The 21,639-nt window shown below is 43.2% G+C and overlaps 1 protein-coding gene across 2 annotated transcripts; it reads left to right on the forward strand.

Annotated features, from left to right (window-relative positions):
- The first annotated feature begins 21 nt into the window (after positions 1-21).
- LOC106609794 (glucoside xylosyltransferase 1) lies at positions 22-12,673 on the forward strand. Of its 2 annotated transcripts, XM_045713788.1 has the most exons (9): positions 22-522; positions 557-1,915; positions 3,160-3,295; positions 4,618-4,804; positions 6,042-6,173; positions 6,403-6,654; positions 6,859-6,982; positions 8,596-8,768; positions 10,721-12,673. In XM_045713788.1, exons 2-9 carry the CDS (start codon positions 1,912-1,914, stop codon positions 10,886-10,888), a joined length of 1,176 nt encoding a protein of 391 aa, XP_045569744.1. In that variant the 5' UTR covers positions 22-522; positions 557-1,911; the 3' UTR covers positions 10,889-12,673. The 2 variants fall into 2 exon arrangements, with proteins under 2 accessions (XP_045569744.1, XP_014064285.1); XM_014208810.2 differs by lacking the exons at positions 22-522; positions 557-1,915 and having other exon boundaries at positions 2,832-3,295.
- Positions 12,674-21,639: the final 8,966 nt, after the last annotated feature.

A 21,639-nucleotide genomic window follows, 5' to 3' on the forward strand; every position in this document is an offset into this window, starting at 1 on the left:
CCAATACTTGGTCTGGACCCCCAACCCCTAGACCTTGGTCTGGATCCCCAACCCCTAGATCTTGACCTGGATCCCCAACTCCTAGATCTTGACCTGGATCCCCAACCCCTAGACCTTGATCTGGATCCCCAACCCCTAGATCTTGACCTGGATCCCCAACCCCTAGATCTTGATCTGGATCCCCAACCCCTAGACCTTGACCTGGATCCCCAACCCCTAGACCTTGACCTGGATCCCCAACCCCTGGACCTTGGCCTGGACACCCGACTCCTGGACCTTGCCCTGGATCCCCGACCCCTAGACCTTGGCCTGGATCCCCGACCCCTAGACCTTGGCCTGGATCCCCGACCCCTAGACCTTGGCCTGGATCCCCTAGACCTTGGCCTGGACCCCTGACCCCTAGACCCTGGATATGACTACTCATGGCTTAACATAGGCCACTCTAACCTCACTCCTCTGTCCTCAACTCGGATATGTAATGTTATCTCTGGACTTGCACATTTACTGTAGTACTAGCTACAGGTTATAGCTAGATCAACACATTTAGCAGCTACAGGTTATAGCTAGATCAACACATTTAGCAGCTACAGGTTATAGCTAGATCAACACATTTAGCAGCTACAGGTTACAGCTAGATCAACACATTTAGCAGCTACAGGTTATAGCTAGATCAACACATTTAGCAGCTACAGGTTTCAGCTAGATCAACACATTTAGCAGCTACAGGTTACTGCTAGATCAACACATTTAGCAGCTACAGGTTATAGTTAGATCAACACATTTAGCAGCTACAGGTTTCAGCTAGATCAACACATTTAGCAGCTACAGGTTACTGCTAGATCAACACATTTAGAAGCTACAGGTTATAGTTAGATCAACACATTTAGCAGCTACAGGTTATAGCTAGATCAACACATTTAGCAGCTACAGGTTACAGCTAGATCAACACATTTAGCAGCTACAGGTTATAGCTAGATCAACACATTTAGCAGCTACAGGTTTCAGCTAGATCAACACATTTAGCAGCTACAGGTTACAGCTAGATCAACACATTTAGCAGCTACAGGTTATAGCTAGCACTACTACTACCAACCTTGAGTTGTGGTTTGCTTTTGGACAAAAAAACACCACAATCTGAAGTCTTGTTTTAATGAAATTTCTCTGATTAACTTTAGGTCAATTTAACTGACTTTTTAAAAACTATTTTTTGAAACCTGTGTTCTAAACATGAAGTAATGTCATTACATTTAGCTGATCTTAGCCTATTGTACAGCTCTGTTTTAATGTGTTATAACATCACGTCAGTGTTAGTATCCATGTCAACATCGGGACATTCAACCTCCTGTCCAATGAGAACTGTCGTGACATGATGATTATGGTTCAGAGTTCTTCAGTTTGTGTTGCATTATGGAAGAAAACATGAGGTACATGCGGAGAGGATTGAAAACCTATGGGTTCTCTTTTGGTACTTGTCTCTCAGTTGTAAAGTGTCATTTATTGATTGAATGTGTTGGAGACTGAATTGTATTGTCATTGACTCACATCAGCCGGGACCTGGTGTGGTTTTATCATTCATGAGAAAATATTCTTCAAAACAACGTCTGTTTTTGAATTGTGTCCGTTTTAACACCACCTCAAATGGTACTGTATCACAACATTCACTGTTACATTTTCTATAATTTGTTTTGTTTCTACCAAGCTTTGCTGTTTAGAAATGTATGGACAACTTGGTTGATTACATGGTTCAATGTCTATAAAGAAAGATATAAATAATGGCATTATGTATTGGAAAAGAGTTCTGCTTTCTGTCTGTTGTCCATGTTTCTATAACAACAGGGTTCTAGACTTTAACGGCTTGTCCTGGATATGAACCAGGGTTCTAGGGAACGTATGTTTGGATGGTGACCAATAATGGGTAAGTAGTGAAAGCAATTCTAGCCACAGTGTTTAACTGACACAATTGGCATGTACAGTATTCACACACCTTGACTTTTTCCTCATTTTGTTACAAAGTGGGATTAAAATGGATGAAATTGTATTTTTTTTTGTCAATGATCTAGATAAGTATTCAACCCCCTGAGTCAGTACATGTTAGAATCACCTTCCTTCCTCTCTGGCAACTGAGTTAGGAAGGACGCCTACATCTTTGTAGTGACTAGGTGTATTGATACACCATCCAAAGTGTAATTAATAACTTCATCATGCTCAAAGGGATATTACATTTCTGTTTTTTTTATTTTATTTTTACCCATCTACCAATAGGTGCCCTTCTTTGTGAGGCATTGGAAAACCTCCCTAAACTTTATGGTTGAATCTGTGTTTGAAATTCACTGCTCGACTGAGGGAACTTTCAGATAATTGTTTGTGTGGGGTTCAGAAATGAGGAAGTCATTCAAAAGTCATGTTAAACATTGTTATTGCACACAGAGTGAGTCCATGCAACTTATTATGTGACTTGTTAAATACATTTTTACTCCTGAACTTATTTAGGCTTGCCATAACAGGGTGGTTGAATACTTATTGACTCAAGACATTTTAGCATACATTTTTTTAAATTCTACTTTGACATTGTGGGGTATTGTGTGTAGGCCAGTGACACAAAATCTACATTTAATCAATTTTAAATTCAGGTTGTAACACAACAAAATGTGGAAAAGGTGGTGTGAATACTTTCTGAAGGCGCGGTAGGTAGAGTAGACCTATCCTTTGTCTGGCCCACTCCGGCGGCTATCAAGGATGAAAAGCCAGCGTTTTTACCTACCGATAGCGTCATCTAGTGGATAACCTCTAACCCACATCAAATACAATAACGTTTCGTTTATTATAGGCCTACAATTAAAACATAAAAGTAATATCAGAAGGATGCTCTGATATTTCCTCATGAATGTGGTTTTGAAAAGCATATTTATTGTGTAGCCTACTTCTCAGAGTCACACACAGACCGGGGAAGGGATTCACTGTTATTTACACTCCTCCCTTCCCCCAATGGTTCTCACAGAACGGTGTGAATGGTGGTAGCCAGCTTCGTTCTGTGCCATGACTGACTTTTGAAAGCGCTTTTACTTTTAATAATGCGGCGTTACATTCGTGCATTCCTCGTGTGCATGTTGTTTGCCGTGTTCTCGGCCTTGTACGTCTATAGTAAACTATTTTATTCAGATCTGTCGGTCGGAGGAGGACTGGGTCGGAAGACTTTCCTCCATCGAGCCGCGGCCTCTCAGCGAAGCGACATTGGACAAGAAACCAGGCGAGGGCCGGACGAAACAGGCCCAGGCGATCAACACTGGTACACTAGGTAATAGTTACACTGCTTATTATATAGCTAGATTGTAATACACTTCAAAAGGCTTGAAACAAAATGAATGCATAACTTTCTTGGTGGAAAAATAATTTCCTCTGCAAGTAATGTATTGGAATGTGCACCGTTGACAGATGTCTTCTCCACGATAGTATCAGATGAACGGGTTTTTCATCAAGTTGCCTCTTTGTGAAACAAATATACAGTGACAAGACAAATTGTAACAATTCCTCTAACTTCTTGCATCCTTCCCACTTTCACTATGGTCATGGACACTGTACTTCAGTTCCAGCCCAAACAACTACATTAGGATCAAAGGATTAGGATCAAAGACTCGCAAATACATGTAAATATAGCAAAACAAGCTCAATATAGCATGGATGAACCTGTAATAAAGAAAATACGGGGGTTTTTTTTGCGGGAAAGTTGACTGGTCGAATTAGGTTCAATAACATATATTTCTTCGTGACTTGACTTTTGAGAGATTTCCACAACATAAAGAGTGACACCTCTTTATTTTCATAGCTGATTGGTTGTCCGTCACCCTTTCGACCAACCCGTTGGGGTGGTGCTGGCTGACCTACTAGTAAATACGAATGTATTCTTAACTGACTTGCCTAGTTACATAAATACTAGTTACAGATGTCTTGACAACACATGTGGGCATCAGTCAGTAGTCTACACCAGAAACGGAGCACGGAATAATAATAATCGGAAAACAGATTGCAGTTGTTGAAATGGAAGTTAAATCTCTGTTGGCCAACTTCAGTGGTCTCTGCTGGATTGCTAAGCAACAGGATGTGCAATTTAACGGGCGCTTATGGCCTTTAACAGTTTGTTACAGTCAACAAACTAGTGTGAATGACAAACAAGAGAATCAGGTTGCCTAGATGAACACACCCCCTTCTCTTCTGTCCTACAACAACTTTTAAATGCTAACCTTACTGCTTTCTCTCTTCAGTCAAGCAAGGGATCTCTATCAGCTATTAGGTTTAGCTGGTGGTGACGGGCATCTGGTTTGCTGTGTGATGAGAGAAGAAGAATAGCCTTTTCAAATCCTCTCTGGCCCTGTCAAATATTGACTTTAGATATGAGACTTGGAAGTTGGGAGAGAGAAGGGGAATGACAGGGCAAAGAGCTGTTCGACTGGCAAGAGAAGTCTACAAGCATGCCCCCCTCCAGGTTTGGAAGAGCAGAACAGCGTTCAGCGACGTGTCTGAACCAGTTGGTGAACCTGGCACAAATCATTGACAAAGGTTTTAACCTTTTAAATGAAACAAACTTTGATTTAACTCTAGCATACTTCTGTTTATTTGCAGGTACATCATGAGGGAAGCAGAGGGCCGTGTTTGGACAGCTGCACCCATGCACCTGGCTGTAGTGGCCTGCGGACAGAGACTAGAGGAGACTCTCACCATGCTGAAGTCTGCTGTTATGCTCAGCATCAAACCACTGTGCCTACACATCTTCGCTGAAGACCAGCTGCACGCCAGCTTTATAGAAGCTGTGAGTTGGACTGGATGCACTACTAGTCCTAAAGCCTGTGATTGGAGGCATAATAATGTGGTAGTAATGAGGTGTGATTGTGACAATGACGTTGTAATATCACATGCCCTAATATGATAATGTAATAGCATCTACATCACAACTCTAGAATATAGGCTTCAATAAAGTCCCATTTGGTCCGGTGTACATGATACACACAGAGTAGGAAACACTATGAACACTGCTCTTTCCATGACATAGACTGACCAGGTGAATCCAGGTGAAATCTATGATCCCTTGTTGGTGTCACCTGTTAAAGCTATGATCCCTTGTTGGTGTCACCTGTTAAAGCTATGATCCCTTGTTGGTGTCACCTGTTAAAGCTATGATCCCTTGTTGGTGTCACCTGTTAAAGCTATGATCCCTTGTTGGTGTCACCTGTTAAAGCTATGATCCCTTGTTGGTGTCACCTGTTAAAGCTATGATCCCTTGTTGGTGTCACCTGTTAAAGCTATGATCCCTTGTTGGTGTCACCTGTTAAAGCTATGATCCCTTGTTGATGTCACCTGTTAAAGCTATGATCCCTTGTTGATGTCACCTGTTAAAGCTATGATCCCTTGTTGGTGTCACCTGTTAAAGCTATGATCCCTTGTTGGTGTCACCTGTTAAAGCTATGATCCCTTGTTGGTGTCACCTGTTAAAGCTATGATCCCTTGTTGGTGTCACCTGTTAAAGCTATGATCCCTTGTTGATGTCACCTGTTAAAGCTATGATCCCTTGTTGATGTCACCTGTTAAAGCTATGATCCCTTGTTGGTGTCACCTGTTAAAGCTATGATCCCTTGTTGATGTCACCTGTTAAAGCTATGATCCCATGTTGATGTCACCTGTTAAAGCTATGATCCCTTGTTGGTGCAACTCAATATTCTGAATGTGTTCCTAATGTTTGGTATGGTCCATGTATAACCTAGACCCGGGGCGTAAAACTAATTCCATGGAGGTCCCAGCTCTTGCAGGTTTTTTCCTTTCAAATAAGCTCTAGACAACCAGCTGAGGGGAGTTCCTTACTAATTAGTGACCTTAATTCATCAGTCAAGTACAAGGGAGGAGGGAGAACCTGCAGCCACTCAGCCCTCCGTGGAATGAGTTTAACACGTGGCCTAGAGGTTATCTATCTTGTCTATAAACTTTTGAGTTTTTACCTCTTTTTAAAACCTCTGTGAAATAACACTTGTCTGTTTGCTTTGTTCTGTGTTTAGTTAGAGTCGTGGCCAAGTTCGTTCCGCTCCAGGTTTAACTACACTCTGTACCCCATCACCTTTCCCCATGAGAATGCTGGAGAGTGGAAGAAGCTCTTCAAACCATGTGCTTCTCAGAGACTCTTCCTACCTGTGAGTTTCATAGCTGGAGAAATTCTATTTAGTTTAATTAAATATTAGCATGATGATGGTTTCCAGTGCCTCAAAATAATATCTTGGAGTGACTGTAAAAGTGTTACTATAAATATGTACACTAACTGGATTGTCTGTTTTCTGATTCTCTCTTGTCTTCAGTTGATCCTAAAGGAGGTGGACTCAGACATCTTGTTCTTGGCCTCTGACCTCTGTTTCTGTCCCCCAGCTCATCCTAAAGGAGGTGGATTCTCTAGTCTACGTGGACTCGGACATCTTGTTCCTCCAGCCTGTCGACGCTCTGTGGTCCCTGCTAGCTCACTTCAACGCTAGCCAGCTGGCCGCCATGGCGCCGGAGCACGAGGAGCCACGCATCGCCTGGTACAGCCGCTTCGCCCGCCACCCCTACTATGGCAGGACGGGCATCAACTCTGGAGTCATGCTCATGAACATGACACGCATCAGGGCCACACACTTCAAGGTAATATAAACTTCTACCAGCAGAGGTCACCATTGCAATACAGTCAGATATAATGTCATCCAGAGATGGGAGAATCGAGATTTTCTACAATAATTGTATCCCTGTTGAATGAATGACAAACAAAACTCATAAAGATGTTTGCACAGGCTCTTCGATTTTCCACTTCCACAATGTAACACACTCTGTCCTGTTCTGTGTGATCAGAATGACATGACGTCAGTGGGTCTGAGGTGGGAGGAGCTGCTGATGCCCCTACTGCAGAAATATAAACTAAACATGACCTGGGGAGACCAGGACCTGCTCAACATCATCTTCCATCACAACCCTGGTGAGACTCACAGCTCAGTACCTTCCTTATTACACCACATGATGAGTCACATGACATATAGACAGTGTATATGGTTGTTATAGTAGAAACGTCTTCCATCACAACCCTGGTGAGACTCACAGCTCAGTACCTTCCTTATTACACCACATGATGAGTCACATGACATATAGACAGTGTATATGGTTGTTATAGTAGAAACGTCTTCCATCACAACCCTGGTGAGACTCTCAGCTCAGTACCTTCCTTATTACACCACATGATGAGTCACATGACATATAGACAGTGTATATGGTTGTTATAGTAGAAACGTCTTCCATCACAACCCTGGTGAGACTCTCAGCTCAGTACCTTCCTTATTACACCACATGATGAGTCACATGACATATAGACAGTGTATATGGTTGTTATAGTAGAAACGTCTTCCATCACAACCCTGGTGAGACTCACAGCTCAGTACCTTCCTTATTACACCACATGATGAGTCACATGACATATAGACAGTGTATATGGTTGTTATAGTAGAAACGTCTTCCATCACAACCCTGGTGAGACTCTCAGCTCAGTACCTTCCTTATTACACCACATGATGAGTCACATGACATATAGACAGTGTATATGGTTGTTATAGTAGAAACGTCTTCCATCACAACCCTGGTGAGACTCTCAGCTCAGTACCTTCCTTATTACACCACATGATGAGTCACATGACATATAGACAGTGTATATGGTTGTTATAGTAGAAACGTCTTCCATCACAACCCTGGTGAGACTCTCAGCTCAGTACCTTCCTTATTACACCACATGATGAGTCACATGACATATAGACAGTGTATATGGTTGTAAAAGTAGAAACGTCTTCCATCACAACCCTGGTGAGACTCACAGCTCAGTACCTTCCTTATTACACCACATGATGAGTCACATGACATATAGACAGTGTATATGGTTGTTATAGTAGAAACGTCTTCCATCACAACCCTGGTGAGACTCACAGCTCAGTACCTTCCTTATTACACCACATGATGAGTCACATGACATATAGACAGTGTATATGGTTGTTATAGTAGAAACGTCTTCCATCACAACCCTGGTGAGACTCTCAGCTCAGTACCTTCCTTATTACACCACATGATGAGTCACATGACATATAGACAGTGTATATGGTTGTTATAGTAGAAACGTCTTCCATCACAACCCTGGTGAGACTCAACTCTCAACACATAGCTGTTTAACACACCATTCAATATGATTTTACTGCTGCAGTTGAATTATTTGTCACTTTTATTTTCTATTTTTACTTAACACTTTTTTTAATGCATTGTTGGTTATATGCATTGTTAGTAGCTTCTTTTTACTGTATGGTCTACACCTGTTGTACTCGGCACGTGACAAATAAAATTAGATTTGATTAGAAACATGAACCTTTTAAATGTAATAGTTGTGGCAGGTATCCCAGTTTCAGCCCTGCAGGGCAGCAGTGTATTGTCTTGCCTTATTGTTTACCTGGGTAATAAGGTGTGTGTCGAGATAATCAACTAAGCTCCAGGGCGATAAGACAACCAGAAGTATTGGATTGGTGCCCCTCTAAACTAGCCTTTGTCTCTCCCCTCCAGAGTGTCTGTTGGAAGTTCCCTGCCACTGGAACTACCGTCCAGACCACTGTATCTACGGCAGTAACTGTGGCTCCGCGGAGGAGGAGGGTATCTTTATCCTGCACGGGAACAGAGGAGTGTACCATGACCTCAAACAGCCTGCCTTCAGGGCCGTCTACGACGCCATACGACAGGTAAACTAAACGATCAAAGATCTACGACGCCATACGACAGGTAAACTAAACGATCACAGATCTACGACGCCATACGACAGGTAAACTAAACGATCAAAGATCTACGACGCCATACGACAGGTAAACTAAACGATCAAAGATCTACGACGCCATACGACAGGTAAACTAAACGATCACAGATCTACGACGCCAAACGACAGGTAGGCTAAACGATCAAAGGTCTACGACGCCATACGACAGGTAAACTAAACGATCACAGATCTACGACGCCATACGACAGGTAAACTAAACGATCAAAGATCTACGACGCCATACGACAGGTAAACTAAACGATCACAGATCTACGACGCCATACGACAGGTAAACTAAATGATCACAGATCTACAACGCCATACGACAGGTAAACTAAACGATCAAAGATCTACGACGCCATACGACAGGTAAACTAAACGATCAAAGATCTACGACGCCATACGACAGGTAAACTAAACGATCAAAGATCTACGACGCCATACGACAGGTAAACTAAACGATCAAAGATCTACGACGCCATACGACAGGTAAACTAAACGATCAAAGATCTACGACGCCATACGACAGGTAAACTAAACGATCAAAGATCTACGACGCCATACGACAGGTAAACTAAACGATCAAAGATCTACGACGCCATACGACAGGTAAACTAAACGATCAAAGATCTACGACGCCATACGACAGGTAAACTAAACGATCAAAGATCTACGACGCCATACGACAGGTAAACTAAACGATCAAAGGTCTACGACGCCATATATCAGGTTGGCTAAACGATCACAGATCTACGACGCCAAACGACAGGTAGGCTAAACGATCAAAGGTCTACGACGCCATACGACAGGTAGGCTAAACAATCACAGAGCAATATTTCAGCCCGCCTTCTGGGCCGTCTACGATGCCATACGACAGGTAAACTAAACGATCACAGATCAGGGTTTCCAGATGGGAAAACAACTTGTTTTTCATTGATTGTGTATTAGGTGTGTAAGGAAATGGTTGTTTGTGCATCCAGACCACTTCTATGCAGATCTCCACAAGTTTCAGTGTTGAGTGAAACAGATTTCCTCATAAGGATGTGTTCTAACTGATCACAGTTGTTTTAATGATATCGACTACACTGGGCATTTGTTTAATGACATCAGCAATGTCCAGGTTTGTATTGCTTTCCTATAACTAAGGATCGAGCGTCCATCAGAAAGATGCCTGGTCAATATTGCGTCCTTGCCTCTTAGTACATCTGACACACACACACACACCTCATACATAATATCTGAGAGTATTAAAGCCACAGTTAAACCAAGGCCCAGGAAAGAGCAGTAAAGTTTTAGTGCTGATGGTACATGTAGAGGCTGTCTCCACTGGCACAGTGCTCCGTCATCCTCATAAAAACAACACACACATTGGAAATGGAGCTTTATGACCGGTGGGGAGGGCTTAACTTTTAGTAACCCAATATCAGGGACTAAACCAAACGAGAGGACGTAAAATAGTAATCCCCTTTGATTTCCTGTGAGTGCTGTAAAGGTACTTCCATTATTGGGAAGAGGAGAAGACTGATTGTGTAATCTGTAGTTGGACTGAGGAGGATAATAAGGTGGGATTTAACCATGTTGAGGCTTTTATCTCTCTACATCACCTCAGCAGCTTCATGGACATTTATTCCACTGAAAAGAAAGGTTGGCCGTTTCTTAGGCTTCATACAACTATTAAAACATGTTTCACTACCCGTCTATTTGATCACACATTAAAAGCATGCAATGATGTGAATTGTACTGATTGTAAGTTGCTCTGTATAAGAGCTTCTGCCAAATGACTAAAATGTAATGAATTTCTGGCCACAGCTGTAGTAGATATCTAGAACTGTGGACTTCACATGTAGTGCCTGTTTGGTAACAGAATGTTCTATTTCTCAGTACTCATTTAGGGAGGATCCTGTGAGCTCTCTGCTGGTCCCACTGGAAGAAGAGCTGTTGAAGACTACCCGTTCATACTGTGGTAAATCACATGTTCTGTTTACTAAGAGACTGGCTCACAGCCTGGCCAACGTCAACAGAGATGCTCAGCGTCCACATGGACGGTAGTCTGATGTCCTGGGCCTCTATGCTGTCCTATAGTGTTGTCATGGTCAGAGATGGTAGCCTGGGTACTGTTCATTAGAGCACACTGTAGCAAAACCTTTTGCAACGGAAAACTAAAATGGGTGTTTCTTATTGGACAAGTTGAGCTAGTGCCTACTCTGTTTCATTTCGTCGTCTTCTGTTTCATGACTACTTGGCACCTACAGTGTCTACAGCTACATGGTGGAAGGAATTTATTTATATATTTTTATTTAACTAGGCAAGTCAATTAAGAACAAATTCTTATTTTACAATGACTGCCTACCCCGGCCCAACCCTCCCCTAACCCGGACGACGCTGGGCCAGTTGCGGGCCACCCTATGGGACTCCTGATCACGGCCGGTTGTGATACAGCCCGGGATCAAACCAGGGTCTGTAGTGACGCCTCTAGCATCGAGATGCAGTGTCTTAGACCGCTGCGCCACTCGGGAGGAAGAGACTACATGGACGTTGGTGACTTCATATGCTGGAGATACATGCTGTGTGTGAAGAATGACACCGCTGTCATCACTACAGACCCCATATCCTGTTCAGCGTTTCTCTGGTCATAGTCATCTGTATAGTAGGCTATATGGCATTTCCAATGCTGATGAGGCTCTTCTTTAATAGTGCTGTCTGCTGTATTCAAGAGGCCTTGCTATCCATATTGGAGAATTTGCCACAATGGTCTTATCCGGCCTGCAGAACATGACTAAACTCAATCAGCCTTTCTAAGCTAAATGGTACCTCTCCTATTGACAAAGAGCTACTCTGAGCCTTCTGCCATAATGTGAACAGCATAGTGCCATGGGAGAAGAAGAAGGCACAGACCGGAAGCTATTTTGGAGTTTGCTTTATCAAAAATGCACTTTTTTTAATGCCAGTCATTCCCCTTTATATATTAAGATAAGTGGAACAAGATGCGTATTAATGTGAGTTCTGGATGTTTTTAGTTTTTGTGTCAATTTGTTTACTTCAGAAATAGTTACAACCAGTACTTCTCTTTGTATGTTATATTCTTTGTGAAATTTTTATTAGATGTGGTATGGAAGAAGCCGTCCATACTTTCTGCACTGATCTGTTTCATACATATTTTTCATACATTTCTTAAAGTCTTTATTACTTTGGTGGTTTGGGCAATTCCATCCTTAAAACATGCTGGGACGTTGTCTTTGAAGAAGCACTTTGTTCTGCAGTCAGTCAGTTTTCATTTATTGTTCAGACGACAAATTGTACATTATTTTGCGTTGTGTTTATAGCTAATACCAAAGTTTTTTGCACTGTTGAACGTATATTGGAAACATTGACCGTCAAAACAAATAACTTCCTTCTGTCTGTCATAAAATGATCTTGAAAATGTTTAGTCATTTTTACAATACATGTCTTCCTAATGTTTACTTTATGTATAAACAGGTAAATGCAGTATATTTTGTACCAGAAAGGTAGCACGCACCTTTTTGTATATGTCTGTCACTGTATCTTAACCAACAGTAATGTATTCTGTTAAATTAAATCCAGTAGTACACAATTTGATAGCTTGCCACCAGATGGCAGCATTTCTGCATCATGAACAGCAGTTAGCTGGACTAGAGGAGAGACTGTCGGGTTCACCAATTACATTGAGGGGGATTCATGACTAAATGTGGAACAAATATACACAGTTTACAAAATGTATGCCATCAAAATATCTATGCAGCAATAATGTTATGTGGTGCTGCCTGTGCAGTTTAGATGGGAGTCAATCTGTCAATAAATCAAGTATAAATACTTTATGATTGTCCCTACAGTTAACAGCTACGTAGTGGAGGTAGTATTTTACAACTATTCACTATGTCAATATTAATATTCCCTGCCTGATATTCCCTGCCATCGCCCTAATAACTCTTGTGAACTTGTGCTTGGCATGCGGCTTGGCTATTGTCTCCGTTGATTGTGTCATATCACCTCAACTTCAAGCAAACCATGGAACAAACTCCTAACCTCCCGCACCGTTCCTTATTAGATGATCAGATTTCCACTGATACTCAGCATCTTTTTCATTTATTCTGCGAAGGTCAGGGACTTAGATTGATGGCATGTTTCTGTAGCTGCTCCTCACAGATCAATATAACAGTAAATACCCTATGACCTGGCCATCTGGGGCCCTGGTGTCTGTCTCTGCTTTGAGCTGCTCATAAAGTGGAACTGATGGACCGTTAACATAACGCTGTAGGGCCCGTCTCTACTGCCATGGCATTGGCAATATTGAATGGTGTTATAGTGTAATGCACCTTCCCATCTATATATTCATGGGTCCATCCCAAATGCCACCCTATTCCTATGTAGTGCACTACTTTTGAGCAAGTTCCTATGGGCTGTGCTATGGGCCCTGGCGAATGGTAGTGAGGTGAATTGAAGTGCACTAAATGGGGAATAGAAAGGGAAGGGAAAGGGGTGTACCCTGCATTCAACTGAAATGTGTCTTCCTCATTTAACCCAACCCCTCTGAATCAGAGAGGTGAGGAGGGCTGCCTTAATCAACATCCAGGTCTTCGGCAACTGGGGAATACTGCCTTGTTCAGGGGAACAGTGGGTTAACTGCCTTGTTCAGGGGAACAGTGGGTTAACTGCCTTGTTCAGGGAACAGTGGGTTAACTGCCTTGTTCAGGGGAACAGTGGGTTAACTGCCTTGTTCAGGGGAACAGTGGGTTAACTGCCTTGTTCAGGGGAACAGTGGGTTAACTGCCTTGTTCAGGGGAACAGTGGGTTAACTGCCTTGCTCAGGGAAACAGTGGGTTAACTGCCTTGTTCAGGGGAACAGTGGGTTAACTGCCTTGTTCAGGGGAACAGTGGGTTAACTGCCTTGTTCAGGGGAACAGTGGGTTAACTGCCTTGTTCAGGGGAACAGTGGGTTAACTGCCTTGTTCAGGGGAACAGTGGGTTAACTGCCTTGTTCAGGGAAACACTGGGTTAACTGCCTTGTTCAGGGGAACAGTGGGTTAACTGCCTTGTTCAGGGGAACAGTGGGTTAACTGCCTTGCTCAGGGGCAGAACGACAGATTTTTACCTTGTCAGCTCAGGGATTTGATCCAGAAACCTTTCGGTTACTATTCCAACCCTCTAACCAGGCAGTGCCATTTTGTATGTAACCCATCCCTTTACTGCTGTGGTGTTAGTCTGATTCATAACGTGACAGAGCTTCATTTATCACTTCATCTATAAGAGCTTATCAATGACTTTGATTGACCTTTGTGGTCAAACGTACCAAGTAACTTCCTCGTTCCCAGGGGATGAAGACAATGGGAGGGGCTTCAGCACAATGTTAGAAATTCAATATTTTCTATCAGCTCGTTTTTACTTCCCTGAAAGTCTTAAGTTTTATATCCTCATAAATAACTCTGATTTCATTTCTGGCCAGGGGTTAGGGATGGAGCTGGTTCAGATAAATTCATGACCTCAAGCAGTCAGTACCGCTGGTCAATGTTCTAGTAGAGGGAAGTACGTGTGTGTGTTATTATCCATCCAAAATAAACCTATTTCTTTTCAATGGTTGACAAGGTAACGAGTTTGTCCTGTGGAAGCCTTGGTTATCTCAACAAGAGGTTGTCTATTATTCTGCAGCTTGAGAGTTATATAGAGATGAAGGGATGAGAAAAGAAGGTGAAGAATACAGAGGGACGGAGAGACCATGAGGTGGAAAATAGAACAGCAGGAAAGGACAAGGCTGTGATACTTAAATCTTCTAAAACATTACCAACCTTGTTAACACTTTACATGAAGTTTCCCCTATTACTATGTCGCTAACACAGTAATAACTTAATGACATGGTAAAACCTATGGAACTACTGTCATTACACGGTCATAGGGTTGTTATGGAATCACTTATTCCACAATTGGAATAAGGAATGTGTAATTACACATTCACTTGCTGAAGGTTATTCCACATGTGTAACTACTGATGTTATTGTTCCTGTTCCACAATGTAAGTAATGTTTTGTAATCACACGTTTGAAAGTAATCCGTGAATTACCATGTTAATAACTTAAACCTAAATCTGACCTTGTTACATATAACTGCATGTAAGGTTCCATTACCATTGAATCCACATGTAATACCATGTTGATAAATAGACTAGGACCTGGTAACAACAATTGTAACAACAATTGTAACAATGCACTGTCATCATCTAACCCTGTCATCAGCTAACCCTGTCATCAGCTTACCCTGATCATCAGCTTACCCTGATCATCAGCTAACCCTGTCATCAGCTTACCCTGTCGTCATCTAACCCTGTCATCAGCTAACCCTGTCATCAGCTTACCCTGTCATCAGCTTACCCTGTCATCAGCTAACCCTGTCATCAGCTAACCGTGTCGTCATCTAACCCTGTCATCAGCTAACCCTGTCATCATCTAACCCTGTCATCAGCTAACCCTGTCGTCATCTAACCGTGTCGTCATCTAACCCTGTCGTCATCTAACCCTGTCGTCATCTAACCCTGTCGTCATCTAACCCTGTCGTCATCTAACCCTGTCGTCATCGAACCCCGTCGTCATCGAACCCCGTCGTCATCTAACCCCGTCGTCATCTAACCCCGTCGTCATCTAACCCCGTCGTCATCTAACCCTGTCGTCATCTAACCCCGTCGTCAGCTCACCCTGTCGTCATCAGTCTAACCCTGTCGTCAGCCAACCCTGTCGTCAGCCAACCCTGTCGTCATCTAACCCTGTCATCAGCTTACCCTGTCATCAGCTTACCCTGTCATCAGCTAACCCTGTCGTCAGCTAACCCTGTCGTCAGCTAACCCTATCGTCATCTAACCCTGTCATCAGCTAACCTGTCATGTTTGTTTCTATGACCTGGCTCAAAGGCTATAATGAATCAAGTGTAATGTCTGAACAATGTAGTTACATAGGATGTATTGTAATTAGGAACAAGCAACTTCATGTAAAATGAAACCCTGTAGAGTGTAACCTTTATAATTACTATACAACCTTTGTAGACAATAGGCTACCAGGATAAATTAGGAAATCAATACAAAAAAATGTAAGAGAAAATTTACATTTGTTACATTGTACTTACAATCTGTAAAAGGATCCAAATCTAACTGCCTGTAGCTCAGGCCCTGAAGCAAGGATATGCATATTCTTGACACCATTTGAAAGGAAGAACTTTGAAGTTTGTGGAAATGTGAAAGGAATATAGAAGTATAAAGCACATTAGATCTGGTTAAAGCTAATACAAAGAAAAAAACAACCATTTTTTAAATATTTTTTGTGCCATCTTTGAAATGCAAGAGAAAGGCCATTATGTATTATTCCAGCCCAGGTGCAATTTGGATTTTGGCCACTAGATGGCAGCAGTGTATGTGCAAAGTTGTAGACTGATCCAATGAACCATTGCATTTATGTTCCAAATTTTGTGTCAAGACTGCCCAAATGTGCCTTTTCAAGTTCAAAACTGTGCACTCTCCTCAAACAATAGCATGCTATTATTTCACTGTAATAGCTACTGTAAATTGGACTGTGCAGTTAGATTAACAACAATTTAAGCTTTCTGCCAATATCAGATATGTCTTTGTCCTGGGAAATGTTACTTACAACCTCATGCTAATCACATTAGACTACGTTAGCTCAACCGTCCCGTGGGGTGGACACCGATCCTGAAGTTAACAACTAAATCTGTAATTACAATGTTGATAAAAGGGATATACATGTACCTACCCAGGAGCATATGCTATGATTAGATGCCAAGTGTCTAATCAGAGTAGGCTGTCAGAAAGGCTTAAAGACAGGATTAATATGAATGATGTCAGAGGGACATTTTGTCAATATTTGTCAATTGATCATTGAGGACAGAGGCTCATGAAGAGGACAGGCTACCAGCTTCCCTTCTTCTGTCCCTCCATGCCAACTCCCTCCTTCCCTCCCTACCCCCCTCTGTCCCTCCCTCCATGCCAACCCCCCCCTCTCATCCTTCCCACCCTACTCGACTCCCTTGGCTGTGAAGTAAATGTAACATATTTGATAGGATGACTTCCGCACATAGCATTTTAAGTACTTGTCATATGCCATCTCTAGATCTACGTGAGGAAATGGATTCTACATGTCCCAGCTATTAGGGACAGGGATTAGAGATGGAGATAAAACTAACGAAGGGAGAGAGAGAGTTTCCTTCATAGATACATGTAAGTCCCAAATTGCACCCTATTCCCTATGTGCATGTACTTTTGACCAGAGGCATATGCGCCTCGTCTAAAGTAGTGCAGTATATAGGGAATAGGGTGCCATTTGGGACACACTGTATCTGTTGCTTATTTCCATGTCGGTTGATGGCTTGGTCTTCAACTAGATGGTGATGTCAGCTTCCTCCTGATATTGAGACTGGTACTGTAATCAACGGGGCCTCATTAACGCCACTCTGATTATGTTGTCATTGCGTTCAGTGATTATAGTGGCAACATGCTTTTACATCTAACAGTGTTACTGCCTCTTTCCCCATCATTCAGCGTATGGCTCCCGTGACTCACATAACTTTGTGAATGAAGTCGTCAAGTATTTTCACAATATTTAAAGATTCCGGTGCCTGTTGCAAATCAAAAAAGCGAGTAAGACATCTGTCTTTCCAGAGAGGACAATTATTATAAAATGTCTTGCCTCAAACATTAAATGGAACCAGCTTGAGTCTGCGGTAGTTAAATATGCTAGCCTTGGGAAATATCTTTCCTCTCGTTTGAACCAAGAACCACAGACGTCTGATACAAAGACAAACAGAAGTAAAAATGGCACCTGACTATGAGCGGTAGAATTACACCCAAGGACAAAGGGAGAATAAGCTCTCACGTCCTTGTTTCAAAGCTTTCAACTTTCTTCAAAAGCTCCAAACTTTCAGCCAAATAGGGCTTTTCAATGTTTTTAGTCTTCAAGGTAGTTTGTGGATCTCTTTGTACAGTGAAAACACAAACCTACGAGAGTCAACAGAACCAATGTTCACATCTATACTCCTCTACATCTATGTTATAGAAGCCATCAGTTCTCCTCAGGTGCCGCTCAAAGCAGAATAGTTTATGTAGGACAGACATAGAATCAAATATAACAAGGCCTTTACAGAACACCAGCACAGAACGTTGCCGTACCGCTCTCCCTCCCCTCAAGGCAACTCAACATTCAGTTTGTGGAAACTGTGTGTGAGGGACAGACGGGGTATAGAATAAAAAGGAGGAGCTCTTTAAAGAAGACTGTGACAGCCTCTCTCCATATCTCTCTCCATCCGACTCAATAGGGCCCTCGTCAAGTGAACACAACAGAAGTGTTGTGGTGACAAAGAGCAGTGACATCAGAAATGGAGTGACCCCACGCCTCTTTTGTGTTTCACTCTTCCGTGACCATCCTCATCGTTTAACAACACATTTGTCATTACAATCCCCCATCTCCATTCATCCCACGCTCCATCCCTCCTCAACAATGTTTACCTCTGTTGTGATCGGAGTTAAGAGGAGGAGGGGTGGTGGTTCTGGATCAACAGAGAAGCAGCCTATGCTCTTCTCCATCCAGCGACCTTATCGCTCTCTCTCTCCTCCACGCTCCCTCTCTCTCCCACCGTCTCCCGTGTGTCTCCCTCTGTCTCGCCTGTGAGCTTTTCAATTAGGTAATTACATGGCTCTTGAAAGGAGGCAGCCTGGACACTGGGGTTCTATTGTGAGAGCACCTGTCCCCCCACAGACTGCAATTACCTGCCATACTAGTGGGAGAAGAGAGGAGGAGGAGGAGGGGGGAGGGAGGGAGGGAGAGAGAGAGAGCGGGAGGGGAGACAGGAAGAGGAGAGGGAGGGAGAGAGCGGGAAGAGGAGAGGAGGGAGAGAGAGAGCAGGATGGGAGACTGGAAGAGGAGAGGAGGGAGATGGAGGGAGGGAGAGAGAGAGAGCAGGAGGAGAGACTGGAAGAGGAGAGGAGGGAGAATGGAGGGAGGGGAGAGAGAGAGAGCAGGAGGGGAGACTGGAAGAGGAGAGAGAGGAGGGAGGGAGAGAGCGGGAGGGGAGACAGGAAGAGGAGAGGTGAGGAAAGAGGTTAGGGAGAGGAGAGGACAGGGGGAGAGAGAGAAGATAAGAACATTGTGTTGTGTCCTCCGTGCTGCCAGCGACCCAGCCAGCGTCCAGGGAGAGGCGCATTCAGCAGGCCTGGCCTTCCATCAATAGCCCTGGGAGGAAGGGACGGATAGATGGAGGGATGAATGAAGGGACGGAGGAGAAGAGGCAGGGGAAGAAACGGGGATATCCACTGTGGAGGGAAGTGGTTCTGGGTTGTAGAAGAGTATGGTAACACAGAGACATGACAACAGGGTTTTTTTCATCTGTTTGTTTGCTTGTTGACATGTTTTCATGCAGCCTGTTTCTAATCTCCTATCTATCTAGAAGACGTTCATCTATACAGACATGGTATAGTGATGACGACTACAACGTAGCTGTAGCATGCAGGGCAAACAATCCATTTAACAACCATGTTTGATTCATTGAATGTGATCCTCAGCTATTTCTGTGGGGCATTCACTTCACATCTCGTTCAACTCAAACAAATGATAGTCTATATCTTAAAACACACATTATTCAGTGTGTTAGACTAAGTAATAGTAAATGATCCCCTCTGACAGTGAGAGTACACGGTTCTCTGATTCCCTAGTGTGCTAATTTACACCTGGGTTCACTTTATTGTGCACTAGCTATTGATTTTCCTTGGACACACCTGTAACGTTCTAAAGCTCTGTAAAGTCAATGCAGATGTCTGCCTGCTAGGGAGAGATTGGAGGTAGAGATCTGTGTGTGTGTGTGTGTGTGTGCATGCTTGTGTGAGTGAGAATTCCCATATAAATGAGCGTCGGGCCTCGAGGGTGGCAAAACATGTCAATACGGCTGCCATGACTGTTCCCATGGCGATAAGGATCTACCTCCATCAATTAAACCGCTTGGACTTCCTAGTTGCAGACAGTGATGGACAGGTTCAATCTGACACATCACCATTAGGTTTTACTCCACATCCATGGGCTTGTCTCATATTACACCATATCCCCTGGTGGTTAAGAGCGTTGGGCCAGTAACCAAAAAGTAACTGGTTCGAATCCCTGTGCCGGCAAGGTGGAACAATCTGCCGTTCTCCCCTTGAGCAAGGCAGTTAACTCCCAACAACATCTGATCCCCGGGCGTCGATGACGTGGATGTCGATTAAGGCAGCCCCCCAGCACCTCTCTGATTCACAGGGGTTGGGTTAAATGAGGAAGACATATTTCAGTTGAATACATTCAGTTGTACAGATGACTAGGTATCCCCCTTTCCCTTCTATAACATCACCTCCACACTGTTGACTACTGAGTGCTCCATTGTCTTTCAGGTTCAAGGTGAATGGTGATGTTTGTCAAACAGGCTCAAGCGGTATGGCTTTAAGAGGAGGTGCTTGTACATCATAACCATGCATCCCTGATCATGCAAATGAGCTAAATGATGTCAATGGTTAAATGCATTCTAGATGGCATGTTTGGCACTGTGCCAAGCCCCTGTGTATAATCCAATGCACTCACCAGCGATATCAGTGATGTTATCATGTTTCCACATTGTAATGTTCAGGATGTGATATCGGTCAGATTAATCAGTATCAGCAGCGTCGTATGACATTGAGGACTAACGAGGTTCTTAACGAGGGGAAACTGGGAAATGGAACGGGCATAATTAGGATAGACCCAATTATCGTCCACATAGAGATTCTGTTTTTAGGGGACTTAGGTCAGCAATGTACAGGTCCTTTTGACTTCTTGAGGGAGGGAGACAGACAGACAACGAGAGAGGAAGAAAGGTGTCTACAGAAGGACAGAATTGAAGTGTTGGGTTGGTACACTAATGACTGGATCCTATATCCACCTACTGTAGGTAAAGTTAGTGAGGACACATCAGTACTTCAGTTAGTGTTTGAGGTCTCCTCAGTACTTCAGTTAGTGTTTGAGGTCTCCTCAGTACTTCAGTTAGTGTTTGAGGTTTCCTCAGTACTTCAGTTAGTGTTTGATGTCCCCTCAGTACTTCAGTTAGTGTTTGAGGTCCCCTCAGTACTTCAGTTAAAGTGTTTGAGGTTTCCTCAGTACTTCAGTTAGTGTTTGAGGTCCCCTCAGTACTTCAGTTAGTGTTTGAGGTCTCCTCAGTACTTCAGTTAGTGTTTGAGGTTTCCTCAGTACTTCAGTTAGTGTTTGAGGTCCCCTCAGTACTTCAGTTAAAGTGTTTGAGGTCCCCTCAGTACTTCAGTTAGTGTTTGAGGTCTCCTCAGTACTTCAGTTAGTGTTTGAGGTCTCCTCAGTACTTCAGTTAGTGTTTGAGGTCCCCTCAGTACTTCAGTTAGTGTTTGAGGTCCCCTCAGTACTTCAGTTAGTGTTTGAGGTCTCCTCAGTACTTCAGGGCGATCTGTGCTCTTTGATCTGGGAGGCCTTTGAATCTCCCGTCACCCTGACACGTTATGTAAGATAGCAGCACATACAGACACACACACACACACACAAACATACTCCCAGCTCTTCAGAACACAGCGTCTTGACAAGAGGAAGAATAACTTTTTGAAGAAGAGTAGAGACAGTCAGACTGACATAAAGTAAAAGATGGGAGACGGAGAGAGGAGACAGACACTGAGTGGCACACTGAAAGGGCTGCCTGTACCTAACCCAAGATCATAGTTAAAAATGGAAAAGGAACACAGAGACAAAGCTGAAGGATGTCAAATATAACTGTGA

Source organism: Salmo salar, unplaced genomic scaffold (assembly GCF_905237065.1).
Source record: "Salmo salar unplaced genomic scaffold, Ssal_v3.1, whole genome shotgun sequence".
Classification (NCBI taxonomy): domain Eukaryota; kingdom Metazoa; phylum Chordata; class Actinopteri; order Salmoniformes; family Salmonidae; genus Salmo; species Salmo salar.